At 43.9% G+C, this 26,175-nt stretch overlaps 1 protein-coding gene across 2 annotated transcripts in view; it reads right to left on the bottom strand.

The window, feature by feature from the left end:
- Positions 1-997: 997 nt before the first annotated feature.
- The window catches only part of OTUD7B (OTU deubiquitinase 7B), a 71,566-nt gene continuing 46,388 nt past the window's right edge, over positions 998-26,175 (bottom strand). For both annotated transcript variants that reach the window (XM_054011297.1, XM_054011296.1), the window contains 8 exons: positions 20,519-20,620; positions 16,952-17,079; positions 13,884-13,996; positions 12,064-12,191; positions 11,227-11,376; positions 10,180-10,294; positions 7,801-7,885; positions 998-6,015 (listed from right to left, as the gene is read on the bottom strand). In XM_054011297.1, coding sequence (XP_053867272.1) covers positions 4,702-6,015; positions 7,801-7,885; positions 10,180-10,294; positions 11,227-11,376; positions 12,064-12,191; positions 13,884-13,996; positions 16,952-17,079; positions 20,519-20,620 — 2,135 coding nt within the window. In that variant the 3' untranslated portion in view covers positions 998-4,701. The remainder of the gene's footprint in view (positions 6,016-7,800; positions 7,886-10,179; positions 10,295-11,226; positions 11,377-12,063; positions 12,192-13,883; positions 13,997-16,951; positions 17,080-20,518; positions 20,621-26,175) is intronic.

The raw sequence follows: 26,175 nt of genomic DNA on the forward strand, positions 1-26,175 counted from the left end.
GCCACAGGACTCTTTGAAGCATAACTAGGGCTCTCCTGCAATACCAATAAATCGCCCACACAGGCCGTTTGGTTTGTGTAGTTGCAAAGTTGCATCCCTCAGAGCTGGTTTTAGCAATCCAAGAAAGAAGCAGACAAAACAGCCATGGCTGCTTCTCGGCGGCTGTTAGTTGAACTTTTCTTTTTTATTGGTCAGTGAAATCTACGGTAGCATAAATGAAAGTATACCGTGTAATAAGACTGATTACAAAGCGCCATCTAGTGTTCATTACAGCAGTGCATTTCAACTAGAGTAAAAGTTGCCAACCCAATATTTAAATTAAAAAAAAAAAAAAGTTTTGTCAATAAGCAATTGAAGAATTAATTCAGGTCACTTCTCGTATGACTGGTGAAAACCAGGGTATGTGCCAAACCTTTCTATGGAGATTCTCCAGGCCTGCAAATCCCATCCATGGCTCTAAAAGTTGCTCTTTAAAATCAAATGATGCAGCAAGGCGTGTAGAATTAAAGTCTAGTAGGTGAAATACTATAAACGATGTATCCTACGGTGCTTCCCCTGCAACCGAGCTGGAGTGTAAAACAAAGGTGTCACACAGTTAAAATGCTCTTTAATGGTTCATTAAATATTTTAACCTATAAAAAAGCCTCTAGTGTCTCTCTCAGGAGCCAGGACAGTGCAGAATAAGAGACTACACCGGAATATCCAGGTCTCGACAGCAAGCAACGTTTCTTCCAACTGCACCACTAAGTGCACTTGTTTTAAGACCAAATCAAATGGCATCCTCCCCTTTTTCCGTCTCTTACGCAAGTCCTCCAGGAGCCTGTTCTGCCTCTGGGGCGTGTGCATCCTGCCGGGCCAGCCCAGACCCCGGAAAAGCCCCCTCCCGTTTGGTTCTTGGAAGAGCGGAGCGTTTGGTGCTCATTGTAAAACAAAGGTGCTTTGGAGTCCACACTGCTGTTCTTCCTTCCTCCCACCCCCCAACCCCTCCCGCCCCCTTTAAAAAAATAAAGTACCGTAAAATACTCTGCCCCACCACAGGAAGTTTAATGCTGGGTGGGCAATTGATTCGGTATGTTTATGCAAAGGAAAACTGAGGGTTAATACTGTCTTTCAATAAATATAAAATTTATATTTAATCATCCCTTTTTCAAAAGAAAAAAACCTTTCACTACAAGGAAACAAATGACCTGAAAAAATCCTAGCAGCTCTAAAGAAATTCAATTGATACCTCTCTAGTCAATTCATGATGACATAGCTAAGGCAAGAAAGCTTTGGAATCAGTTCTGCTCAGGGTAATAGTTGAAACTTTGTGGTTTATAGAAAAAATACACTTCAAGTTTTTTTTTATTGGAAACTTAACTTTGTTTGAAGTTCAAATTTTTCTTTTTTGATTTAAAAAAAAAGCTATGAACTAGACCTAAACGGCAATAAAAATGGCAGACAAGCAGATGCCAGAAACTGACTGCGAGGGTAAGATCCTACAGAAACCTCTGTCTAATAACGGACGACACACAGCAGCCTGTGGTCAGGGCCCCATCCTGCAGTCTCAGCTCCAAAGGGAGTTGTTCTTGTGCAAAAATTGCAGAGCTGGGTTAAATGGGAGAACAAACGTTTGAGGAAACTTGCCCTTCACCTGCTAAACTTCCACCGTCTCTTTGCCAAACTACTGAACAATCGGATCCTGGCATATGAGTGTCTGACTTTGTGTGTTTCTCTTCCACGCTTTCAGACTCCAATCCACTATGTACAGATTTACATTCACACCACAGTACAGCAAGCTGGGTTCAAACAGTCTTCAGAGAGGGATGACAATACAGTCAAACTTCATTAATAAGAATATACTGTCAGTGAACGCTGCCACTGGAGAATTAAAGCACCCAGCTAAGCTGTTTTTAAAAAGAATAAAGTAAGAGCAGTGAATCTTTGTAGCAAAAGCTGAAGAGATTTCAAATGAATTTCTTTTAGAAGAGTGAATTGATTCAGTGTTTGTAGCTCGCATCTTCCTAGCTAGTCTGTTATTTTTAACTAGTATTGCGTGTGTGGATGTCAGCCTACAAGATAAGTGAAGTTGCCTTAAAACCGATTGGTTAATTTCAATTTACTCTGTATGGCTAAGATTTTCTGAAGCAACTAGTGCTTTTGAGTCTCAAGTCTTGGGGGGCCCAACTTCAGACACCTTAGAGGGGTCTGACTTTGAGAAAGGGCTTCTGAGAACGAGGCCTTGGCTGGGTGCCCAAAAATCACTAGGCACTTTTGAAAACCCTTGGCTTACATCATCCTCATGAAGCATGCTGCAGACTCGTTTACCTGATAGCAGGGAGAACAGCCATTGTTCTTTCATCAGTTTGGTCTGGATGGAACAATGCTGATAGCATATTGGAATCAGCCCAGCATGGGATACGAATCCCTGTTTAGAAAAGGATACGAGACGGAAGGCTGATGTTTTATCAGCATAGGAAATGTGGAGCTGCTGTTTTGGTTCCTGGGAAAGAAAAAGGCAGCCAGGAAACACGATGAGAATATAACACTCAAACTAAACACCTGGGGCATTATTCTGTTACACTCACGCTTGGAAATACCACTCTGGCAGTGTAAATTGAGATCCGTCAATTAGTTACTCTACTTATAGGGCCTTTTACGCTGCCACAGTTGTGTACAGGGGCTTCTGATTGTCTAAACACAAAGCAGCACCAGTTTAATTAAAGGTGTGATTTAAAATCAATTTAGTGAAACCAGTGGAAGAGGCCGAGTGGACACTCATATCAACAGTCACTTGGCATCAATCTATGATTGATTCTAGCTTCAGTTAGAAAGAAGTTTAAGCTAAATAGAAAAAAGGCATTCCAGCCAAAAATAATATCCACAGGGGGTTAGCACCATTTTAAATAAAACCTTATCTACGCAAGAAAGTTACACTGGTTTAACAAATCAGTTTAGTTACGCTAGTGCAAACTCCTGGATGGACACTTATTTTGGTTTAAGAGCGGCTTCTTTCGGCTTAGCTTAAGCGGATTCCTAATTGGATGAGAGTCCATCCATTTTAAAAGCACACCTTGAGTTAAACTGGTACAACTTTTCCCTATAGACGAGGCATCAATCAGTCCTTTAAAACACACTTATGTTAAACTGGTGCAACTTGTGTGTTCAGACACAGCCTGTGTGTAAATGAAAATAAGGCTCGAAGGTCATTTTCCAGTATAAGTATACTTTCACCTTCTTTGCTGATCCTTCCCTCCCCCCAAGTTAAGGACGATGAGCAGACTTAAAATGGAAAATAATTGCATAGTTACGCCTTCTTAAACCAAAAAGGGAATGTTGTAAAGCTTTTAATTTATCACTATGATTCAAATTTTATTTCAAATGTTTGACCCTGCTCTGTACAAGACTGGAATAAGGACAGCTCCAGTTTGGGTTCTACAGTTACAAATGTCTGTGCAAACACTGCAGTGCTAAAGTTATGCCGACCCTAATGCTGCAGGGGACTCAGGGAAGATGGGGAGGGAAAGTTGTGGACCACGTAATAAAAGTGTGTTTAAAATTAAGTCATAGCTCTGCTTTACTTATTACAGCTCCTTTAGCCCTGTTATCAAAAAATATCTTTATTCCCCATTGTTCAAAAGTCAGCTATAGCTCAACAAAATAGAGCCAAATTAATGCTATTCAGCAGAACAGAGGTAGTATAGAAACAACTTGCTGAAGTAGAAAAACCAAGTTAGAGAGAGAGAGAGAAAGAGCGTGAGTGCGTGTGTTAAAATAGCAGCCAACTGGTATAGATTTAGCTTCCAGCGCTGCAGGGCGCTTGACACGTCCTTTCTACTTCTACTTCTCCACACTGATGGTTATTGCTGGGTGGAGACACCAACTTCATTTTCACATTGATTCTTACTAAGTAGGTTTGACTGTATCAGTAACAGAACGGTTTTGCACAGTACTTCTGTAAGAAAACGCAAACACCTGGTATTGCCGCCCTCCCACCCCCACAAAAAGTTTAAAAATAAAATTTAAAAAATATAGTCAAGCCCATCTAAAGGTTAGAGTCCTGAACCTGCTGCTAAGAGGCACGCTCAGAAGACATCGGATGGAGATGGGTCTTGAGGAGAGGGCCCCCCTCAGAGCCACTACACTGAAACGGTCCATTTCCAACTTTCAATTCTTTTCAGTACCAGCAAAGAATAAAAACCATGTTAAAATCTCTTATTAAAAAGGTCCAGGATATTTCAACTAAAATTGCTGGGTTGTTTTGCTAACTCCTCTGAAAAGCGATTTTAAATTAGTTTAAGTTGGAATCCAACTAAAAGGACACAGTCATGGTATTCTCCACGTGCCTTCACTTAAAGCTTTGGTCTTGTTGATTTGATCATTTTAAGAACCTGGGGTCTTACTCCCTGCTTCATCATGTGCTCTGACCCAACCATGCCTCCTACAGGGGCTTGCTAATCTTAGTCACCCTTTGCCAGAAGAAACCTGTTCGATAGCATCCCCCTCTCTCTTTCAGAGTCTCCTGGAAGGAAAGGTTTGTTTTTTTCCCCCCGCCTCCTTTTAAATGGATCCCCACTATAACACAGTAGTGGAATCACATTTGCCACCCCAGCCAGCCAGCCATCCCCACCCTCCTATGAAGAGGGAGAGAGGAGCATGGAAAAAAAGATTATTGCATTCCCCATACTTCATGGGTCCAAATGTCAGCGCGAGCCAAAGTCTTCAAAACCTGTGTATTAGTGCTTCTCGTTCCCTTTCTTTGCGTTTCAGTTCCTCTTTGTAACAGCAGGAGCAGAAATTCCCAGTTTCCGGATGCCCGTAAAAACTGCAGTTCGGCTGCTTGCATTTGGTCTGCTGAACGTTATAAAGTATTCGGCTTTTGCTTTTGTCCCCGTTTGCTCCCTTCGGCAAGCTGTCCTGCTCTAGGGTTTCCCGGGAGCCGTTGCTGTGGGGGGGCGCGCAGGGAGGGTCGTCGTACTCGACGGGGTAATTTGGGGGTACATCCATCTCGGTTGGGGAGAACCTTCCCAGGTGGGAAGGGCTGGTTTGGTATGGGTGAGGACGCCCCTGAGTGCAATGTCTGGGTAAGGTAGCATACGGAGGAAGGGTGCTGCAGGACCCACCTGCTACCTGCCTCCGGGTATCTTGATAGCTGGGGGGATGTGCGCCTTCTACACAGTTGACCACAGCGGGCCGGGGAATGGTAAAGACCCCTGAGTAGCTGGAAGGAAAAGCTGTCATTTTAGCTCCTATGGCCTGCTCCGAGGTCTGGATGCTGTAACTAGGAGCCAACTGGGGGTAGGATGGATTCAGAAGCACATCCTCGCTTTTGTGAAGATTAACCTCCGGCTCCAGCTTCTTGGCTGTGGCGCCGTTTGCAAAGGCCTTCTTCTCCGCCTCCTTTTGCTTCTGCTCGGCCAAGAAGCGCTCCTCGGCATCGGAAAGGTACCTCTCGATCATCTCTTCCTGGTACTGGTGCCGGTGGCTGGTCTTGAGGTGGCCAGCGAAGATAAATTTCCGCTCGCCCTGCATGGCGGCTCGTAGGATGCTCAAGCCAAGCTTCACGTCATTGCTGTATTTATAGGGATCCGGCTGCTTCTCTGCGGTCACTTGGCCTGGGCAGGTTTTCTCAGCAGAGACCGACAAATCCCCTTGGGAAGTTTCTTCTTTGCTGCCTTTCCTCGACTTTAAGGATCCTTTCTTCTTCTTCTCCAAGGTTTCCCCCTGCCCGTTGCTCACGCCTCCTTTGACGGTTTTACTGTGCATCAAGCCGCCCATGTTCTTTTTTAGCTTACTTCCCAAAGTCTTGCCAAAGCTGCCCAGCTTATTAGCAACCGAGTCGGCCCGTTTCTTCTCTTTCTCCTTGTCTTTGTCCTTCTCTCGGTCTCTCTTCGGCTTGTCCTTACTGCTCTTACTGCCACCGTTGCTGGTGGTACTGCTGCAGACGGATTCCTTGTCCGACTCCCCGGATTCCGCCGCTGAGCGGGCATCATCTCCGGCAGAAGCAGTAGGGGATTCTGGCTGGGCTAGCGGGGCCTAAGGAGAAAGAAAGCAACCATTAGAGAAAGCCAATTAGTTCAGCAGTTAGGTCTTCAGGCCAAATTCTGAGTGGATGCAGCACACAGGTGCTCACAAGAAAGGCCTAAACATGCACCAGGGGGAGCCTTTTCCACACCAACGCTGGCTCCCCCAAAAGCCACAGACAGGAGCCGCAGAGGGGCATGCCGAGTCTCAAGGCTGCACGTACATCACTGTCTGCAGGCCCCTGCCCAGTTAAAATACAGCCCTAACGTTACATTTACCAAGTAGGCTCCGCAGATGCAGCGACTTAGTGCAAGATTTAAATGGGGGAAAGCAAGACCTTAACTGGAAGTGTCAGTGCGCTCTACCAGGTGACCTCTCTCCTGCTGGCCAGCTACAAAAGCTATTTTGGATGCGTTCTGGAAATAGCCCTCATGGGCTGCAAGGAAGGTCACCACAATGGACAAATGCAGGAATGTATGTAGCCCACCTAATAAAACAATCCGGGAGTATAGTGGGGTGTTTCTTTAGAGTGTGTCTGTATGGGACACAGGAGCAGCCGTTTGAATGCCGGGATTCTGGAAGTAGTAACCACCATCAAGAATCGCCACATGCATCTGACAAAGTGGGTATTCACCCACGAAAGCTTATGCTCCAATACTTCTGTTAGTCTGGTGCCACAGGACTCTGTCGCTTTTTACAGATCCAGACTAACACGGCTACCCCCTGATACTTGACACAATCAAAAAGACACCACAATAAAATGGTAGATATTGCTCAAGCTCAGACCTGCGGCCCATTTCACTAGGGGGCACTATACCCCCATAGTTCACTAATGTCATTTACTTGTAATGACCTGGAGCCATCATGGCAGGTGAGGATTTAGACTCACAAGTATTGTGGACAATCTATGGGGGAGAGGGAAGGGGGTGAAGGGGGGGGGAAATGGGGACAGAAGGAAAACCATTACTTTTAAATGCAGTCATTTGAGCTTTTTCCATACAGACCATACCATGGCAGCATCTTGTTCTTGGAAATGATCCAAATTGAAATTTAACAGTTCACACGGAATTTGGAGGAGTCATTCCAGGTCCTGAATTACCAACCCCACAACTTCCTTTTAAAAAAATAATATCTATGAACCTGGAAGAATCTAAGCCATGTTTTCACTGCTAATGCAGCTGTTGTGACTTGGTGAGATGACAGCATGGGGATTTCCGAAGTATGCTAAAGTATTCAGAACACTACATATGATCCCTTAAGGTTTAAGGCCCTGAAGTTACAGCTGTATCACCTTAATATCTTGATTCACTTTCTGGTTGCTGGAAAGCAAGTGTCCAGCTCCAGCAGTGTACAGAACATAGAATATCAGGGTTGGAAGGGACCTCAGGAGGTCATCTAGTCCAATCCCCTGCTCAAAGCAGGGCCAATCCCCAGATTTTTGCCCCTGATCCCTAAATGGCCCCCTTGAGGATTGAACTCACAACCCTGGGTTTAGCAGGCCAATGCTCAAACCACTGAGCTATTCCTGTAGTGCAGTAGGTTGAATTATCGGCTCTGTGTATTGAGATCTTTAACATTTAACGTAAACTATTACTAAAGTGTGCACAGAATCCAAGAGGTCCATCTGCACGGCATTTCTCTGCTCTTTCTGAGCAAAACAAGGACAGCCAGGCCTTCTAATGGCAGGTTAAAGAAATGTACAAGAATGAACGCAAACGTCCATCCCCTGTCTAGTCCTCTGTGGGAAGGAAGCAGGACTGTGTTCAAAGGAGTAAAAAATATTTCCTGTTTCTTTACCTGCATTTCACAGGGCAAGGTGATCCATTTAACATTCATGTAACTGTGCAGCAAATGTAGTTTTGCTTCCAACGATAATGTCACACTGAAAAAAAAAAGATATGAAACAAAGTAACAATCCAGGATCATTTTAGTAACTGGGGTTCTATTTTCCATATATGGAGATTTAATTACATTTCAATTGCCTTTTTCTTCTATTAAAACTTGCTGTCTAATTTTTATAATGTAATAACTGGATCAAAAGATATTTTGAAGTTCTCAAACTGGGGGTTGGGACCCCTCAGGGGGTTGTGACGTTATTACCTGGGGGGACGCGAGCTGTCATCCTCTACCCACAACCCCTCTTTGCCTCCAGCATTTATAGTGGTGTTTAATATATAAAAAGTGTTCGTAATTTATTTGGGGGGGGGTCGCACTCAGAGGTATGCTATGTGAAAGGGGTCACCAGCATAAAAGTTTGAGAACCACTGTTTTGGAGTGATACCTGCACTTTTTTTAATATGAATTTCCTCCTTATACGACTAGCATTTATGTAAAAAGTTAACTGGAAAAATCAGCTTAATTTAAGCTCCATATTCAGGGTTTGTGTAAAAGGAATTTCTGAAAAACACTTCTGTTCACACTAGATTTGTAAAAGTTATTTCACTGAACTTTTTAAATTCAGATTCTTCTGCAGTTGCAGAAACTTGGACAAAACTAGTGCCTGAGAACCAGAAAGGAAAACTGACCACGCGCTAAAAACTTTAGTTTTATCAACAGTTTTTATCAACAAAAAAAGGCAACAATTTTCTCGTCTCTTTGGAAATCATTTACATTTTTCTGATTTTACATAACGTGAAACAAACAAATGCTACATATTCTTTCCATAAAAGAAAATAGCTTAATATTGGCCACAATGATCTCAGTTAACTGAAGCTGAAAAAGTGAAGTGGTCACATACATTTGCTGCATACTGATTTCTATCGTCGGTGTCCCTTTAAGAGACAGCAGCAATACAAGAGAAATTTGAGCATCATCCAGCATTCTAACTCAACCTTAGTAGCACGCAGACATATCATGGCTCTGTTCCTGCCTACACAGAAAGGGGAGTTATGTTGTTCTTTGGCATACCAGGGGATAAATTCCTATGAAATTAACAAATCACTTAAGAGATCCTGAGGAAGCAAGGATTAGGTTACAGCAAACATGCACGTGCAAAGTCAAAGAACAAATACATCGTGCCTTCAATTATTCAGGAGAGCTCTATCCTTTAACTGGCTGAAATTTACGAGACTGTAAAATGTTAAGACACTTGACCACACTTAAAGGGTCTTAAAGACCAAAAGGTTAGTTAATTTTGTCCAGCAGAGGGGCCTTTAAAAATAAACCCATTTGAAGTTCTGGAACTGAATAAAATAAGGCTTGTTTAAGCCTGTGCAAGAATAGACACAAGACTGAGCTGTAGAAAGTTAACTAGTGTCATTGAGTTTTCTATAAGCTTCCAAGGTCCTCAATGAGATTCTTAGGCCTGGTCTACACTGGGGGGTAGTCGATCTAAGTTACGCGACTTCAGCTACATGAATAACGTAGCTGAAGTCGACGTACTTAGCTGGACTTACCGTGGTGTCTTCACCGTAGTGAGTCGACTGCTGCCTCTCCCCCGTCAACTCTGCCTGTGCCTCTCGCCGAGAGGGAGTACAGGAGTCAACGGGAGAGCGCTCGGGGATCGATTTATCACGTCTAGACTAGACGCGATAAAATCATAGTGAAGACATACCCTTAGTATCAGAAACTTTTGTACTGTAATTATGTAAAATTAAATTACTGCATGTGAAATGTGGCCAAATTCAAAAATATTTTTCTGTATTCATTTGGCATACAGGATTATTTTTGTATTAATGTTAAAAGGCCAGTCATTTCGTACATGATGTGCACTTATTCCTGAAACGGGTATCACAGAAAAAAATCTAAATACAGCTGGTTGGGAAATAAGCATTTCCCTCCACAAAAATATGACTGTTGTTTTCAGTCAAAAGCCATTTTTCACAAAAATGTCTATTTGGTCAAAAGGCAATTGGCCCTTGAAAATACATTGCTAGAAAATTTTCTACCAGCTCTAGATCTATAACTTCAGAGAGGTTACATGTTCCATATAACCTACATAAACCTGCGCCTACCTTAAGTACTTTGATCTTAAATACTTCTCCCCACAGTCTCACGGCCTTACAATAATTGATAGCATTTGAAAAAAGGGCTGCTACATCTCTATTGATGATTTTCACACACCAAGCACAAGTTTGAAACAAGACGCTAGTAATTAAAGTTTCAGTTATTAGCTGGGGGATGCTAGGCGACAGAGCAGCTGCAGTCAGGCAGTTTGATTTCCAGCTGAGAACTCACCTTGCTAGTTTGACATTATCAGTGTCATCTCTGTCCCACTCCCATTCTTTCCCAGGATCCACAGCAAAGTGCACAGGAAGCAGTTTGTGTTCAGAGTCAGTCAGAGGGATCACCGCTGTGATGGAAAGAGGAACGGCAGCTTGTTTAGGGCCAGAAAGGACAAAGGCCTGGCCAACAAAGTGGAAGCGGACAGAGGTCGTGGGGAGCAGAAACGGCAAATCACCGTTTACTATTTCTACGGGACATCGTTTTCTTTGGAAAGCGAAGAGAGTATTAGTGAAAAGCTCTGGAGGGTGAAGCCAAATGTTTATCTACACAGTAGGACAAAATAAGCTTCCTTCATATCACCCAGCCCGCCAGTGTCCAGACCCTATCCCTGGGAGGGTCACCTTTAGCAGTCAGAGTGATTCAGTGTCTCTCTGGCTCAGCCTTTGACTGACTACTGAGGAGGGTGTCAATTTTGAGGGTAGCTTGTGCAATGCCAAAACATGCCCACGGCCTGGGATCTGTAGCATCTCTTAGACTGGCCACCAGGCAGCCTTATTGCTCATGACTTAAAGTCACCGGTCTTGTTCGATAAACAGAGATCCTGTCTTTCAGGGTTTATTAATTTAATTTGGGGATGGTGGAGGCGTGTTTTAAGCAATTTTTGAGTTCTACGTAGACGTCTAAAAATTAGTTTTTTTCCAGGGCTCTTTGTATATACTGTACTGAGTAATCTGTTCACAACATTCCCTAGTGTGCTTTAACATAATACTGTTTCAAACAGTACCACATTAAAAACGCACTAGGGAACCTTTAATGCGCACCAGCAGGGTCTACATGGACCAATTAACATGCAATACACTAGTGCTCTCTAGAAATCACCCCCACCCCATGGTCCACATGACTGTTCCATGAAGACAAGCCTTTTGACACAAGTAACCATTTCCAGTGTTTCTCCTGTGTCTACTGGATTTAAAACAAAACAAAAACAAAAAAAACAGACTTTTTTTGTATTGGGCCGTTAATTGGTGAAAATCAAAAATCAGAAACCTTATGAGGTACCTTGATCTTTTGTGGGTTCCTTCTGCTCCATGGATACTAGTGCAGAAAAATGGGCTTGATCATATGCCAATACCAAAGGAGAGCGATGACATTTGTTGGCTGGAACCTCCAGGGGCAGATAAATGCCTCCAAATGGTATAGGAGCAAATGCTGAAAAGAATTTATACTGCATCATTTTTCAGAATAGGTTATTAAGAACCATTTGTATTGAAACCTGTGACAGACCGAGCCAACTTGTTTCACCTCAACTTTCACCTTCACATTAGATCCATCTATCTAAATTATTTTACCGGGGAGGAGGTAACAGACACCACCACATTAGAAAGGATAAAAACAATCAGAGGTGCACAATTGCGGAATTAAATTTATCTACGCACCCTTCTTTTCTCTTCCACAAACACCCAAAACTTATACACACGAGATCGGTAATTGATTCATCTTTTCTGACAGGAAATTAAAAAGTCTGCTAGTGGAAAATTATCTTCACGGGGAGTGGAATTTCCCTTCTGCACAGGAGTACATGGGGGCAAAGAATTTGGAAAATAACATCACGTACATGCTGTCTCAATGCCTTCTTTGAGACCTCACATTATAAGGTGTTTGTGGTATGCCTTAGAGCTTCCATCGGAACCAAACTGGTTCACTGCGGCAGCTCTGCATAACCCAGAGCCAGCGCAATGCATCTTTTCTCCTTGTCAATTTCAAGGTACAAAAAACCCCTGTGGAACTGAGTGAAGGGAGGAAGGAAGCATTCCACTAAATTGCACCACATACATTTGAATTAATAAAAGCAGCTTGGCAGTGGAGCGAAGGGGACTGCAAATCTGTGGAACTTACCTTCTCCCCCAGAGTCTCGCAGCATAGTGTCTGCCACTACTACAATAGGCCTCTTCAGCACATGGGCAAGAACAAAGACATGGAATTCCTCCAGGCTCTCGTATACTGGCTCTTCAGAGCTGTCAACACTTTGGAAATAATGGAGAAATGTGATCAGCCCTTCACCTCTTTCACCTTTAAATCGCTTGCTTTACAAACAGACTCTGAACAAAGTGTATATCAAGCATCCGCATAGCTCATATTAATATCAGATGGGGGGAGGAATAGCTCAGTGGTTTGAGCATTGGCCTGCTAAACCCAGGGTTGAGTGTTCAATCCTTGAGGGGGCCACTTAGGGATCTGGGGCAAAAATCAGTACTTGGTCCTGCTAGTGAAGGCAGGGGGCTGCACTCAATGACCTTTCGAGGTCCCTTCCAGTTCTAAGAGATAGAACTATCTCCATATATTATTATATTAGATCAGAGATGGGGCAAGCAGCGACTAAACCGATTTGAACTTTGGGCCAGTATGGATCCAAATCCAAACGACGAGACAATGACTCATCTCCAATAATACTAAGACGTGGCACTTCTAAAGGGCCTTTCATCCTAAGGATCTCAAAGGTGGCGATTATTCCTGTTTTTCAGATGGGAAATGGAGGCAGACAGCCAATCCCTAAACCAGTTAGAGGGCTGTAGTGCTGACGAACTTCCCTGCCAGCTGGAGCATCAACACGTCTGGTGCTGCAGTGCTCATTCTGAAGCCCCAGTGTTCCCATGCAGAACTGGGACAAGGTTACACAAACACGAGTTGTGAGCCAACAAGATCCCTCTAAACTAGAGAAACACGCCTCCTTAAATGTGTGTTCTGTGGAGAGAAAGCGTGCTCCACCATCAGAACATAACAAGGATTTCATGGTAGCCTTTGCAGAGACATTAATCTTTAGGAACACAAATACGTAGAAGATTAAATTTCTTTCCTCTTCTTTGTTAAACTTGGTGTGTGGCTATTTTTACTTTAGTCTGCCATCTGGCTGAGAGGTCAGACAATAAATAAGAATTGTACAAACACTAGAGGGCATCAGCTAATTCATCTGGGCCTTACTCATGAGTGAGGATAAATAAATATTTTAGATTTAGGGCTCACCTACATAAACAATTCATTCATGGCAAGCTGGGGTGTCAATCTACCTGCTCTAGCCTGCCGCAGCCTGTCTGTGCAGACCCTGCTGATGGGCATTAACACACCGTAGATTCATACCCCAGCTTGCTGCGGACTAAATGTTTGTACAGACAAGCCCTTCGCTAGTATTTGTGAAGTATCGGGGGTAGCCATGTTAGTCTGGATCTGTAAAAAGCAACAGAGTCCTGTGGCACCTTATAGACTAACAGACGTGTTGGAGCATAAGCTTTCGTGGGTGAATACCCACTGTGTCAGATGCATTTGAGTAAGTTTTAGTGAGACAAAGCGCTGGCTAGAACCAGACTACACAGAGAGGCACTGCTGCTAGTAGCACTGAAGAGGCTCCCCATCATGGACCATTGTGCTCGGCCCTGTACATACACACCATAAAAAGATGACCCCTTGCCCCAAAAGTTCACCGTTTAAGGAGGGATGCGCCTGCAGCACCTTCTGGTCCCAGTCCTGAGCTCCCCACAAGTAATTACTGCAAGTCACGCACCGATGGTGTCCAGTGAGTTTTACGAGACCACTAAACTATTTTGTTTTTGAACTGAGGGCATCTCAGGGGGAAAAGAAAAACAAAAGACTACTGAATTATCTGACTGGGCCGCCAACCCCCTGTGGCATCTGTCATCTTTACACAGCTGTCTTCTACCTACCCTCCACAGTTGCCTCCGTTTGTACCATAATGCATGCGGGGCTCACTGGATGCAAGTTTGATTAGCTCATTCCATTCCTTTTGCCACTCCTCTTCTGTGTAAACAAGGCCAGACTAAACAAAAAACAAAAAACCCACACAGAATAAGGGTTTACCAACTCGCTGAAGCAAGCTGCTTTCATTTGCCCCAGCATCGATTTCTCTACAGAATTTTGCAAAGGCTAACGATAGATTTCATGCAAAAGAGTATACAGTGATATGATCTGGAGGTATACCAAGTAACCTGAACACGTAATATGGTTAGAATCAGAATCTACCGTTCACGTGAAAGATAATACGTTTCTGATGCACTGGAAATATGAACCAATATTTAAAGCCAGAGAATTGGAATAAAACTTAAATATCCCCAAATTACACCAGAGGCATCTTGATTCTAAGCATAAAGGATTGCCTAAACTATCGATGAGAGAAGGTAGCAGGAAATTATAACTGGATTAGCAGACATGCAGGTTTTGCTTTAGAAAGCAATTTACCTTCCCTTCCTACTGAACAAGAAAGCCAGCAGCAAAGTGTCCAGAAAGGTCCCACATGATTTTCAGATATTATTGATTCTTCAAGGTGTTACCATTAAACTGAGTTTACATTTTCAGTCCCACTTTCATTTTAGTCTGCACACACTACTCTAGTGCTTTCATTTATTCATTTCATTTCAGTTATGAGCACCGATTGGTCTCACATGATATACAGCACGATTCTGAAATATCATGGGGTCTTCCAAAAGAGATTGGTGCCCTGTTGGCCAAAACACATATGAAAGCACAATCCTTGCCCTGAAAAGCTGATAATCTAAAAAGATTATTGGCGAATGGCATTACACAGGTGCCATCTTGACTACGTTTTCTTTAGCTGTGGTTTTCAGAATTATATCATTCAGTAAGAGTTATATTTTGGGAATAGGTTTCAGAGTAGCAGCCGTGTTAGTCTGTATCCACAAAAAGAACAGGAGTACTTGTGGCACCTTAGAGACTAACAAATTTATTAGAGATTTTTTTTATATATATATATATATATATATCCTCAATATTTATGCCACTCTGTATGCATCCAAAGAAGTGGGCTGTAGTCCACGAAAGCTTATGCTCTAATAAATTTGTTAGTCTCTAAGGTGCCACAAGTACTCCTGTTCATTTTGGGAATAAGGAATCTTCAACCAGCCCTCTTGGCTGAAGCTCGTATGTTGCTATGTTAACATCCAACATGCCCACAAAGAGGGACAATTTAAGGTAAAAAGTACCAGAAACTATCACATCGCCAAACAAAACACAAAAAAAGAAGTCAGACTGATTTTGAAGTTAGACTACACAAGACGTTATGCCAAACTTACTAAATCAGATTTCAGAAATCCAATTTCCCAGGACTGGAATGGGGGACTGCATGGGAGCATGGTGTATTCACACCTCTCTGCTATCTTGTGCTCCAGAATCGGAGCTTCAGTTTTAGAAAATTAAATCACTAGTCTTCTGAAATCATTCAAAATGTGAACCAAGAGGAACCAATGCAGCGATGTCCGCCCCTGCTGGTCTCGGGGAGGTGTTCACTCAGAAGTATAACGATGATATCATTTAATCGTCAACACTGTGAAGTATTTCACAGTTGATCTAAGCATGTAAAGAGGGGGAAGAGCTTAAATTGTGCAGATCGGCACAATTCACTGTGCATCTACAATGTACATCTCATTACAGTGAGCTTATTTGGGGATAGGGGGGAGTTTGCACCACTAATCTTTTTTAATCCAAACCCCAATTTACAAGTCAACAATTCAACTGCACCTTTAATATTTCCAACGGGATGCTCCACTTTCACTGAAATGAAGTCACTCCACTCAGAGATACCAACACTATTTTAGTATCTTACTCTACACCCAAAGAATGTTTTTGCTTGTTGGATAACATGCTTCCCCAATTCTACTAGGGCTTTTACTCATGAACATAAGAACTGGTGGCAGCCATCACCTGAACTCTGGAATGTCAGTCAGTCACCAGGCGAACGGTCAGACAGATCTTCCAAACAAAGAGACTAGCACAAGCCTGTCTTTCATAACACTAGAGGTCATTAAAGCACACAGGATAATTGTGCTTTATTGGCCGTCTACAGCTGGAGACAGCACTCAGATGCCACAGACTGATGAGGTGCTAAAACCTATGCTTTTAACATTAAATGATGAAAAGTCAATTTGTGTTTTTAAATATTCAGTTTTAACAAGGATGGTTCTCTTTCTAAAGCGGGAAATATTAATCTTAAAGTCTTATTTACTAATGACCTTTTAAAAGAATCAAACAGCTCTAAGGAAAACGTACCGTGTTCTTTAGCACCTAAAACACAATGGTATTCTAACTAGCTACTCAAGGACATCTGGTAACTTTCCACCCTGACAAACATACGTCCTTGCTTTCCTGGGCTAGTGTCACAACTGTAATGGTCTTTTAATGTGGTGAGAGTGTGAATTTCCTTTTTTGGTGGTAAAGTCCACACAGCGCTCCGACTGAGAAGTGTGTCTCTGATCTTATCACAAGAGAAGCCTACACAGAGTATGATGCATTTCTTTTCTCTGAAAGAACTGTTTTGTTGGTAGTGACAGGATGTGATCCCTAATGGAGGCACAGTAGGAATGGCTGCAGCAAATCATAATTTAACAATATGGGGAAGTATGAGTTTTCACAGTCACGTTGTATTATCCTATTTACACTGGATCTCACTTGGGAACCTAACACATCAGGAACAACAACGTACACCAATACTGCTAACACAGCTATAAGTTAACAGAACATCGTTACCATATGAAAAGAATCTCTTTAAAAGTTTCACAACTGTACTGAAAATGGATGGCTACTTCCCTTCGGAGCGAGCCAATTCACTGTGCATTATGGATTTGCCCAAAATTCACATTAAATGTTTAAAAAGCAAAGCTTTCCCCAGAAGAGGAAGCAGCTCCCAGAACCATCTAAAATTGTGTCTGGACATGCCTCCTCGAGTCATAACTAAGAACTCAGTCTTAATTCCTTCTCCTACCTCTTTGTTCTGCTGTGTTTGCTGCCATCGCCACCGCCGCTTGAGGGCTTCCCTTTCCACACCTTTATCCATTAAGGTATAAAGCGATTTGCGAAGCATGAGATCTCGATCGTGGAAACCCCACATACCTACATGGGGGAGGAGGGGAAGGAAAAAGTATTAATAGCCGCTGGCCTTTCTCCAGCCTCTGCCTTCTGAAGATGTGTCTCACTAAAGCCTTACAACAGCCCTGTGAAGTAGGGAAGTGCAGTAGAACCTCAGAGGTACGAACGCCTCGGGACTGGAGGTTGTTCGTAACTCTGAATAAAAGGTGATGGTTGTTCTTTCAAAAGTTCACAACTGAATATTGACGTAATACAGCTTTGAAACTTTACTATGCAGAAGAAAAATGCTGCTTTTAACTATCTTAATTTAAACGAAACAAGCACAGAAAGTTTCCTTACCTTGTCAAATCTTTTTTTTAATTTTCCGTTTTAGCCGTTTACATTTAACACTGTACTGTATTTGCTTTTTTTTTTTTGGTCTCTGCTGCTGCCTGACTGCATATTTCTGGTTCCAAAGGAGATGTGTGGTTGACCAGTCAGTTCGTAACTCTGGTGTTCGTAACACTGAGGTTCTACTGTATCCCCATTTTACAGATGGGGAAACCAAGGCAGGTAGATAAAGTGACTTGCCTAAGGACATCTCAAGAGAGTCAGTGACAAAGTTAGGAATGGAACCCAGGAATCCTGACCCCAAGCCCCTAGCTTATCCACAACACAACAGCTGTACAGAATTTTTCTGTAGCACACAAATACGGACGTTCGAGTTAAAGTTGCCACTTTTAATTTAAAATACCAAAAAACTCATCAATGATAGTAAAGTATTGTGTCCATAAATTACTTGAAATCAATCAAGGGGCCAGGATAACATCTATTTACATGAGGCAGGCTGGCTTCACTACTTATGAACGGCACCAGTCCCATATAGGAAATACTCCACTTCTGTTGACTTCACTGAAGTCAGAATATTATAGCAACATTCAGGAGATTAGATCACTGGGGACTAAAACTTGGGCTTCTAAAATGGTCCCAGTCCAGGAGGCAGCATCCCATGTGTGGGGAAGGAATGGGTGGTTCTGCTACTTTAAATTCCCCTGGCAGATACAGTAAGCTTTGCCAGAGGGAAGGCTAGAGACAAGTATTCTCAAGCTTCTGATATCTTAGGTGCTTATCTGGAGAATCTGAGCACCTCACAATCTTTAACGTCCTTATCCTCACAGCATTCTTGCTATTAGCTTCATCTTGCAGATGGAGAACAGAGGCATTGCGAGACTATGTGAGCTGCCCAGGACCACACAGGAAGTCTGGGACAGAGCAGGAATTGAACCTGGATCTCCAAAGGCCCAGGCTAGGTTCCTATACCACTAGACTATCCTTTTCTCTCTGCATAAAATAGATTAAAACCAGAGGATAAGCTACCCTAAAGCAGAAGAGGGTCCCCTGTTTATACAACTCCCCAGCATTGAAGTCCCTTTGGTCCGCTGAAGCCAATGACTTGGGATGCAAAACATTTACTGTTCTCTATTACCCATGCTCTCTCCTTCACTATTTTTATTAGCTTGTCCCACCCCAATCTGAAAGCCCACAATTTCAAAAGCAGTTCACCGCTATTAAATTGCAGCTAATTTGGCCCTATGGAGATATCACCTATTCTCTGGAAGTTATGGAAGTCATAACCATTAACCTAGTCCAAAGAAGCCTTCAGCAGCTTGCTTTTGCAAACCTTGGTGGCAGGCACGGTTCATGCCACATATCAAGTCCAGACAATCTTATCCTGAGATCTGAGTCTCACCACAACGGTGATAAAATATTGAACACTGTGATTTTTATGCAAGATTGACTATAAACCTCAAGCTACATTATTTCAACATAACATTACTATTTTCTAAACCAGGGGTGGGCAAAATTTTTGGCCCGAGGGCCAGATCTGGGTATGGAAATTGTATGGCGGGCCATGAATGCTCACGAAATTGGGGTGCGGAAGGGGATGAGGCCTCTGGGGTGGAGCCAGCAAAGAGGAGTCCAGGCTGGGGCTGGGGATTGGGGTGCAGGAGGGGTGAGGGCTCCAGTTGGGGGTGTGGGCTCTGGGGTGGGGCTGGGGATGAGGGGCTTGGAGTGCAGAAGGGTGCTCTGGACTACAACCGAGGGGTTTGGAGGGTGGGACGGGGATCATGGCTGGTGCAGGAGGGAGTCAGAGGTGCAGGCTCTGGGCAGTGCTTACCTCAAGCAGCTCCCAGAAGCAGCGGCATGTCCCCCCTCTGGCTCCTATGTGGAGGCGTGGCCAGGCAGCTCTGCGCGCTGCCCTGTCCGCAGGTGCCGCCCCTGCAGCTCCCTTTGGCCAGGGTTCCTGGCCAATGGGAGCTGCGGGGGAGGCGCTTGGGGCAGGGGCAGAGTGCAGAGAACCCTTGGCTGTTCCTACGCTTAGGAGCCAAAGGGGGGAACAAGCCGCTGCTTCTGGGAGCTGTGCAGAGCGGGGCAAGCCCTTGACCCCGCTCCCCAGCTGGAGCTCGAGGGCCGGATTAAAATGTCTGGAGGGCCAGATGAGGCACCCGGGCCATGGTTTGCCCACCCCTGTTCTAAACAATGCTAAGAATATTCATTTACTACCAAAAAACTACTTTCATAGTGGGAGAACATATTTTACCCTTCATACATTTCGTTCAGAAATCCATGTCTAAAGATAGAGACACTGCGGTGGGGTGGGGAGAACCAGGAGTTTTAAAATAATGGGACTAGGACAAAGTGGGGAAATGCTACATGCTTCGCTTTTAAAAAAAATTAAAAAAAAAAAAAGAAATAATCCTTCTCAATTAGGGATGTTGGCACTATAGGAACTTTTTATTCCCTTCTGCTCTTAGTTCAGTCTTTCATGGAAACACCAGTTCAGAGAATCACCCATAACTTCCCCACAGCTGCATATCTACCTCATTACTCTGACAATACAAATCCTTTGACTGAAAAAACCCCAAGCCCATTAAAAATGAAAGACAGGCTTAGTTTGCATCATCCTGAAAGGACTAACGCTGTTGGGGAAAGAATAAATCTCTTCTAGGGGTGGGTTCAGAAAAAGGCAGACAGGTGCACAAACCAGAATTCACTGCCCCATCCTAGGTTATTCTGGACTATGTAGGTTTTCAAGAAGGGAATAACACACACACTTACACAGGGCCTTTCAAACTTTAGTTGTGTCACCCTCCTGTCAAGCAGGTGGAAAATGGAGGCACAGAGAGCTGAAGGGATGTGCCCAAAACTACAAATCTAGGATTGGAAGTCAAGTTCCTGACTCCTATTCCTGTTCTTAGATCATCTCCCTCTCTGAAATGTAGCAAGTTTTATTTCTCTCCTTTGATGACCCCTCTTTATGTCCTTTATAACATGCTATGCTGTTAAGGGAGGAGATAAAAATCAAGTGAGCGGTTGGAAGTTGTGCCTGCAAAACTTCTCTGCATCTGTTGATACCCAAGTGTCAAAAACTGATCAGTCACGACTGTTATTCACTTCACCATGAATTGTTTTGAGGTCTTACCCAGGGAGGCAGCATGAAGCAGGCAGTTCCCGTCGCCTGTCGTCGCCAAAGGAAGTAGCCTTTGGCAGCTGGGATCAACGTTAGCCCACCAGTTCAGGCGACCTGTGGAAATATTTCAGAGACCCCCCACTGTAAGCTCATACTTGACACAGGAAGAACAATCGTTGTCTTTGCCTGTTCAAAGGCAAAAGGTGGAACGGATTGTGGCTTGGCCTGTCTCAGAGCACCCGACAAACAGGAATAAGCAGTTATGTATCCACTTTCCAGTGGGGAAGAGAGAGGGGAACAAACATATTTCATTGCATTTTCTGACCTAGATGACCCTTCCCCGCCCCCCCCCCCCATCTGTTTTTCAGCAGAGAACAAATCTATCTGAAGAAAAAAAATAAGGAAGGAGCTCAAAGTAACAAGTAAACAGCCAGAGAAACCCTCTTACAGTAGTAGCTGAACAGCGAAAGCGTCATTATGGCTCAGTTGATACCAATCATGCAACTGAACCAGAAGGATGTGGGACTCAAGTTATGCCTAAGTAGATCGAGGTGGCCCATACTGCTGGCTGTGTCGGCTTTTGAATGAGACATTGGTATTCTCTGTGGCTGGATCTGATGAGGGCCCTTGTGGAAGTTAAAGATCCCTATAGCACTTTAAACAAAAATAGCAATTGGTGTCTCCAGTATCAGAGACAAACTTCCCTGGCCACTCTGGAAAGCCAAGCCCTACCATCTGTACACATATTAAAGATGTAAAAGGGAGGAATACGAGTTGCCATAAGCGACAAGTACATTAGGCTACACTGACAGGGGATAATAGGGGAAGTTCAGGGATGGTGGGGTTTTATCATCTTTTCCAGAAGGTGAATGGACAACCAACTACAGTCTAAACTAACATGCACGCCAAACAAATCCATTCTGCAAGACGCTCAAACATTTAGTGTCTTTCATCAGATGTCAGGTTCTTTACAAGCTTTAATACAGTACATTAAACCACACAACACCCATGTGAGGTAGATTACCATAGTGACCCCATTTTACAGCTGAGGACACAGGCAGAGAGGGTGCAGTGACTTACTTGAGGTCACATGAACTAAGGGGCAGAGCTGGAAACAGAATCCAGGAGGCCTGGGTCCCAATCCTCAGCTTCAGCCTTGAACAATTTTTCTGCTGATGTTCAACTGCAAAATGCTATTTTAGTTTCTCCTGGTGGTTTCATCATTCATATCTTAAGCATGCAGAGGTATACCGTACCATGTTCTTTTTCTCTGTTCGCCAGTTCAGGAACAGGACTTGGTGAGATCAATGAGTTTTCCCAACTAAGCAGCTTTGAAAGTCTTTCCCCACACGATCTTAGCAGCCAATACGTGAACTGTCAGATTAGTGCTTTAGACAGTTTAAAAACTGGGAATCCGAGCTCTCAGGTAGTATAAAGCATTTGAATCACTGCAAATCAAGATATGGCCTCTCGGATCATGTGAAAAGCAAACTGACTTTGAAAAATTAATATTAAGAATCATGGTCATGTGTAGTGTAACTGGAAGAAGTTGAATCTTTGTTTATACGAAGAAAACAAAGTTAGTTTACAGTAGTATCCAGCAGAGAAATCTACAGAAGTGTTCCAAGCCATCTTTAAGCAGGATTCGACTCTCCCTGTATTTTAAACCATGTCCTCTAAACAACGTGTTCCCCAGCTCCCAATGGCCACTGTTAACGTCTCCACAATAGACCAACTGAATGTCAATCAGCAGGCAATAGGCTGGCGTGCCTCTATTCATACTCCAAATAAGTGGAATCAGCATGTGAACCCATCTTTAGAAAAGCTAGGTCTCTTCCCAGCACTGCAATTTAGCTGTCTAGTCCACAGAGTCCGTGAAGAGTCTCTGCTAGTTATTAGATACAGACAACACTTAACTTAGGAACACACATTTCTTGTGATTTTTTCTTTGCAGTTTGACCAACAACAGATGCAGAAGAACTAAATTAAGGAAGTTTTATCACCACAAAGACATAAACAGAGACAGCACAAAATGGAGCGCTAACTGCAATCTGATGCCAGTAATTTCTTTCCCTGGGACTAGAAAAGGAATCCACTCTAGATGAAAACTGTTTAGTACACAACCTCTCAAGACAATAGCGCCACTCAGAAAAGCAGGCTATTTTCAGTCAATATAGCTTCTGGCACAGCAAAGTAACAACCCTTCGCCAAGTGGAATGGTGCCAGAAGAGTAAATTGAGAAACAAAACAGCTTCTGACAAAAGCTAAACAAAATTTAACACTGCCGTAGTGACTTTTAAGCCTTTTGTCCACTTCACATGTTTTCCTGGGAATTTGTTCCCCTTGCAGCTACTAAACTTTAACGCGTACAAGGAAGTTAACTTTCCTGGCTTTTAACTGTAACTCTGGTTAGTGTCTGACTAGATTGTGCAGTCTCAGGCCTGGGCTACATATAAAATTTAGATCAACATAGCTATGCTGCTCAGAGGTGTGAAAAACCTCACATCCCTGAGAGCCAAACCTATGCAGACCTAACCTCCAGTGTAGACACAGGTAGGGAGATGGAAGAGTGCTTCCATCAACCTAGCTACTGCCGCTCGGGGAGGTGGATTACCTACAGTGACAGTAAAACCCCTTCTGTTGCTGTAGGAAGCATCTACACTACAGCATGACAGTGGCATAGCTTCAGCACCGTAGTTTTGCCTCTGTAGTGCCCATAGTGTAGACATGGCCTCTCGCAATGCAACACCAGTTTAAAGTCAGAGGACACGCTTTAGAGAGGCATTTTCTATTTGCAGCCTGTAATCAGGATGTGCTACATACACCCAAAGGGACATACGAGTAGCAATTTGTACCTATTTCCACATGTGCCAAGTTATGCAAAAGTGGGCACCTCAACTCCATTCCCTTAAAACATTTCCAAAGGTTTTGCTTTTTCCAAGGTGATGGAAAGACCAAGATACCTGCTAAAAGTCTTGAAAACAAGATACCCAGACACAATTAGAGAAGTCTATCTTAAGCTGTGTGCCCAGCGCTAGCCCAAAAGCAGGCCAGTTCTCTCTGCAACCTTAGCTTCAGAGATACAATTACACTACAAGTGGCTTTGGTTAGCAAGTCAAATGAATATGAGCACTGAGAAGTACAGCTAACAATAACCCAGGAATAGTTTATTTTGTACTTCCAGTGAAAATCCCAGTTTGCTCTTTTCCAGCCTCAGACCTATTATGCTGCCTTACCGTGGCCTAGAGATGGATTTCAGATAATAGGTAGTTGAACACTGTGGCAGACTTAAGTGTAGGGAGAGAGTAACCACAAGTACCTAAAAGGTGCCAACACTCAAACCACCTGTCACCAGAATTGCAGTAGCTAGTGGCTTTAGAGACTAGCAGGAGATGCACATTTCAAAGGGTTCAAAGTTTGTATCAAATGCCAACACCCAAAGTCTTAAAAGATCTGATTTTAAACACCTAACTGTCCATCCATTTTTTTTAATGTTATATAAAAAACCTCTGTAGTGACTCTTAAGCCTTTTCCCAGGAAAACATGTGAAGTGGACAATTTGTTCTCATTTCGGCTGCTAAACTTTAACATGTACAAGGAAGTTAACTTTCCTGGCTTTTAACTGTAACTCTGGTTAGTGTCTGACTAGGTTGCGCAGTCTGGTTGAAACTACAGTAAATACCAGAATTATCGGACACAGATGAACACTATTTGTTGGGGTAGAGTCAACATGGCTTTTGTAAAGGGAAATCATGCCTCACCAATCTATTAGAATTCTTTGAGAGTGTCAACAAGCATGTTGATTAGGGTGACCGTGGACATAGTGTACTTGAACGTTCAGAAAGCCTTCAACAAGCTCCCTCACCAAAGGCTCTTAAGCAAAGTAAGCAGTCATCGGATAAAGGGGAAGGTCCTCTCATGGATCAGTAACTGGTTAAAAGACTGGAAACAAAGGGTAGGAATAAATGACAGTTTTCACAGTGGAGAGGGGTACATAGCAGGGTCCTCCTCTGTACTGGGCCAGTGCTATTCAACCTATTCATAAATGATCTGAAAAAGGGGATAAACAGTGAGGTGGCAAAGTCCGCAGATGATACAAAATAACTCAAAAGAGTGAACGCCAAAGCTGACTGAGAGGAGTTACAAAAGGATCTTACAAAACTGGGTGACTAGGCAACAAAACGGCAAATGAATTTCAATGTTGATAAAGGCAACTCTACATACAAAATGATGGGGTCTAAATTAGCTGTTACTACTCAAGAAAGATCTTTGAGTCACTGTGGAGAGTTCTCTGAAACATCCGCTCAATGTGCAGCAACGATCAAAAAAGCTAACAGAATGTTAGCAAGGGATAGATAATAAGAGAAAATAATGCCACTATGTAATTCCATTGTATGCCCACACCTTGAATACTGCATGAAGTTCTGGTCGCCTCAAAAGGAAGCATTTCTTCACACAAAGCACAGTCAAACTGTGGAACTCATTGTCAGGAGATGTTGTGAAGGCCAAAAGTATAACTTGGTTCAGAAAAGAATGAGAAGTTCATTGAGGAAAGGTCCATCAATGGCTATGAGCCAAGATGGTCAGGGACACCACCTCATGCTCTGGGTGTCCCTAAACTTCTGACAGCCACAAGCTAGGATGGGACAACAGGGGACCACCAATGATTGCCCTGTTCTGTTCATTCCCCCTGAAGCATCTGGCACCGGTGACTGTCGGAAGACAGGATTGTGGGCTAGATGGACCATTGGTTTGACCTATTATGGCCATTTCTTACTTTCTTAGTATTTGTACTACAGTAGCACTTACAGGCTCCAACTGTGGGAGCTTGCCCCGCTCCGTGAAGCTCCTGGAAGCAGCAGCACGCCCTCCTCCAGCTCCTATGCATAGAGGCAGCCAGGGGACTCCACACGCTGCCCCCGTCCGAAGCGCTGCCAATGGGAGCTGCGGGTGGTGGCGCCCGTAGACGGGGCAGTGTGCAGAGCTGCTTGGCCACGCCTCTGCATAGGAGCTGGAGGGGGGGGACATGCTGCTGCTTCTGGGAGCTCCTTGAAGTAAGCGCCGCCCGGAGCCTGCACCCTGCCCCCCTCCCGCACCCTAAGCCCCAGCCCTGATCCCCCTCCTGCCCTCCGAACCCCTCGATCTTAGCCCAGAGCACACTCCTGCACCCCCAGCGCCCTCACCCCCCCCCCGCACTCCAACCCCCTGCCCCAGCCCTGATCCCCCTCCTGCCCTCCGAACCCCTTGGTCCCAGCCCCCCTAGAGCCCGCAGGCGGAGCCCTCACCCCCTCCCACACCCCAACCCCCAATTTCAGGAGCATTCATGGCCCGCCTTACAATTTCCATACCCAGATGTGGCCCACGGGCTAAACAGTTTGCCCAAGATAAAGAAAGGGTGGGGTGGAAAGAAAGTCATTGCCACTCCCAATTTACAGATGAGGATCTGAGCCACAGAGAAATCAAGGGAGCTGCTCACGGTCCAGAGAATCTGGAGCAGAGCCAGGGACTGAATGCAGAACTCGACTCCCACTTCCTTAGCCACAAAACCATCCTTCCTCTGTAACAAGAGAGCACAGTAACTACCACGAGTTACTTGTCCTCTTGCGTCTCAGACTGACGCGACCAATTTAACATCAACGCCCACCACCACATTGCTCATTTACTGTTGG

Source organism: Malaclemys terrapin, chromosome 21, assembly GCF_027887155.1.
Source record: "Malaclemys terrapin pileata isolate rMalTer1 chromosome 21, rMalTer1.hap1, whole genome shotgun sequence".
Classification (NCBI taxonomy): Eukaryota; Metazoa; Chordata; order Testudines; family Emydidae; genus Malaclemys; species Malaclemys terrapin.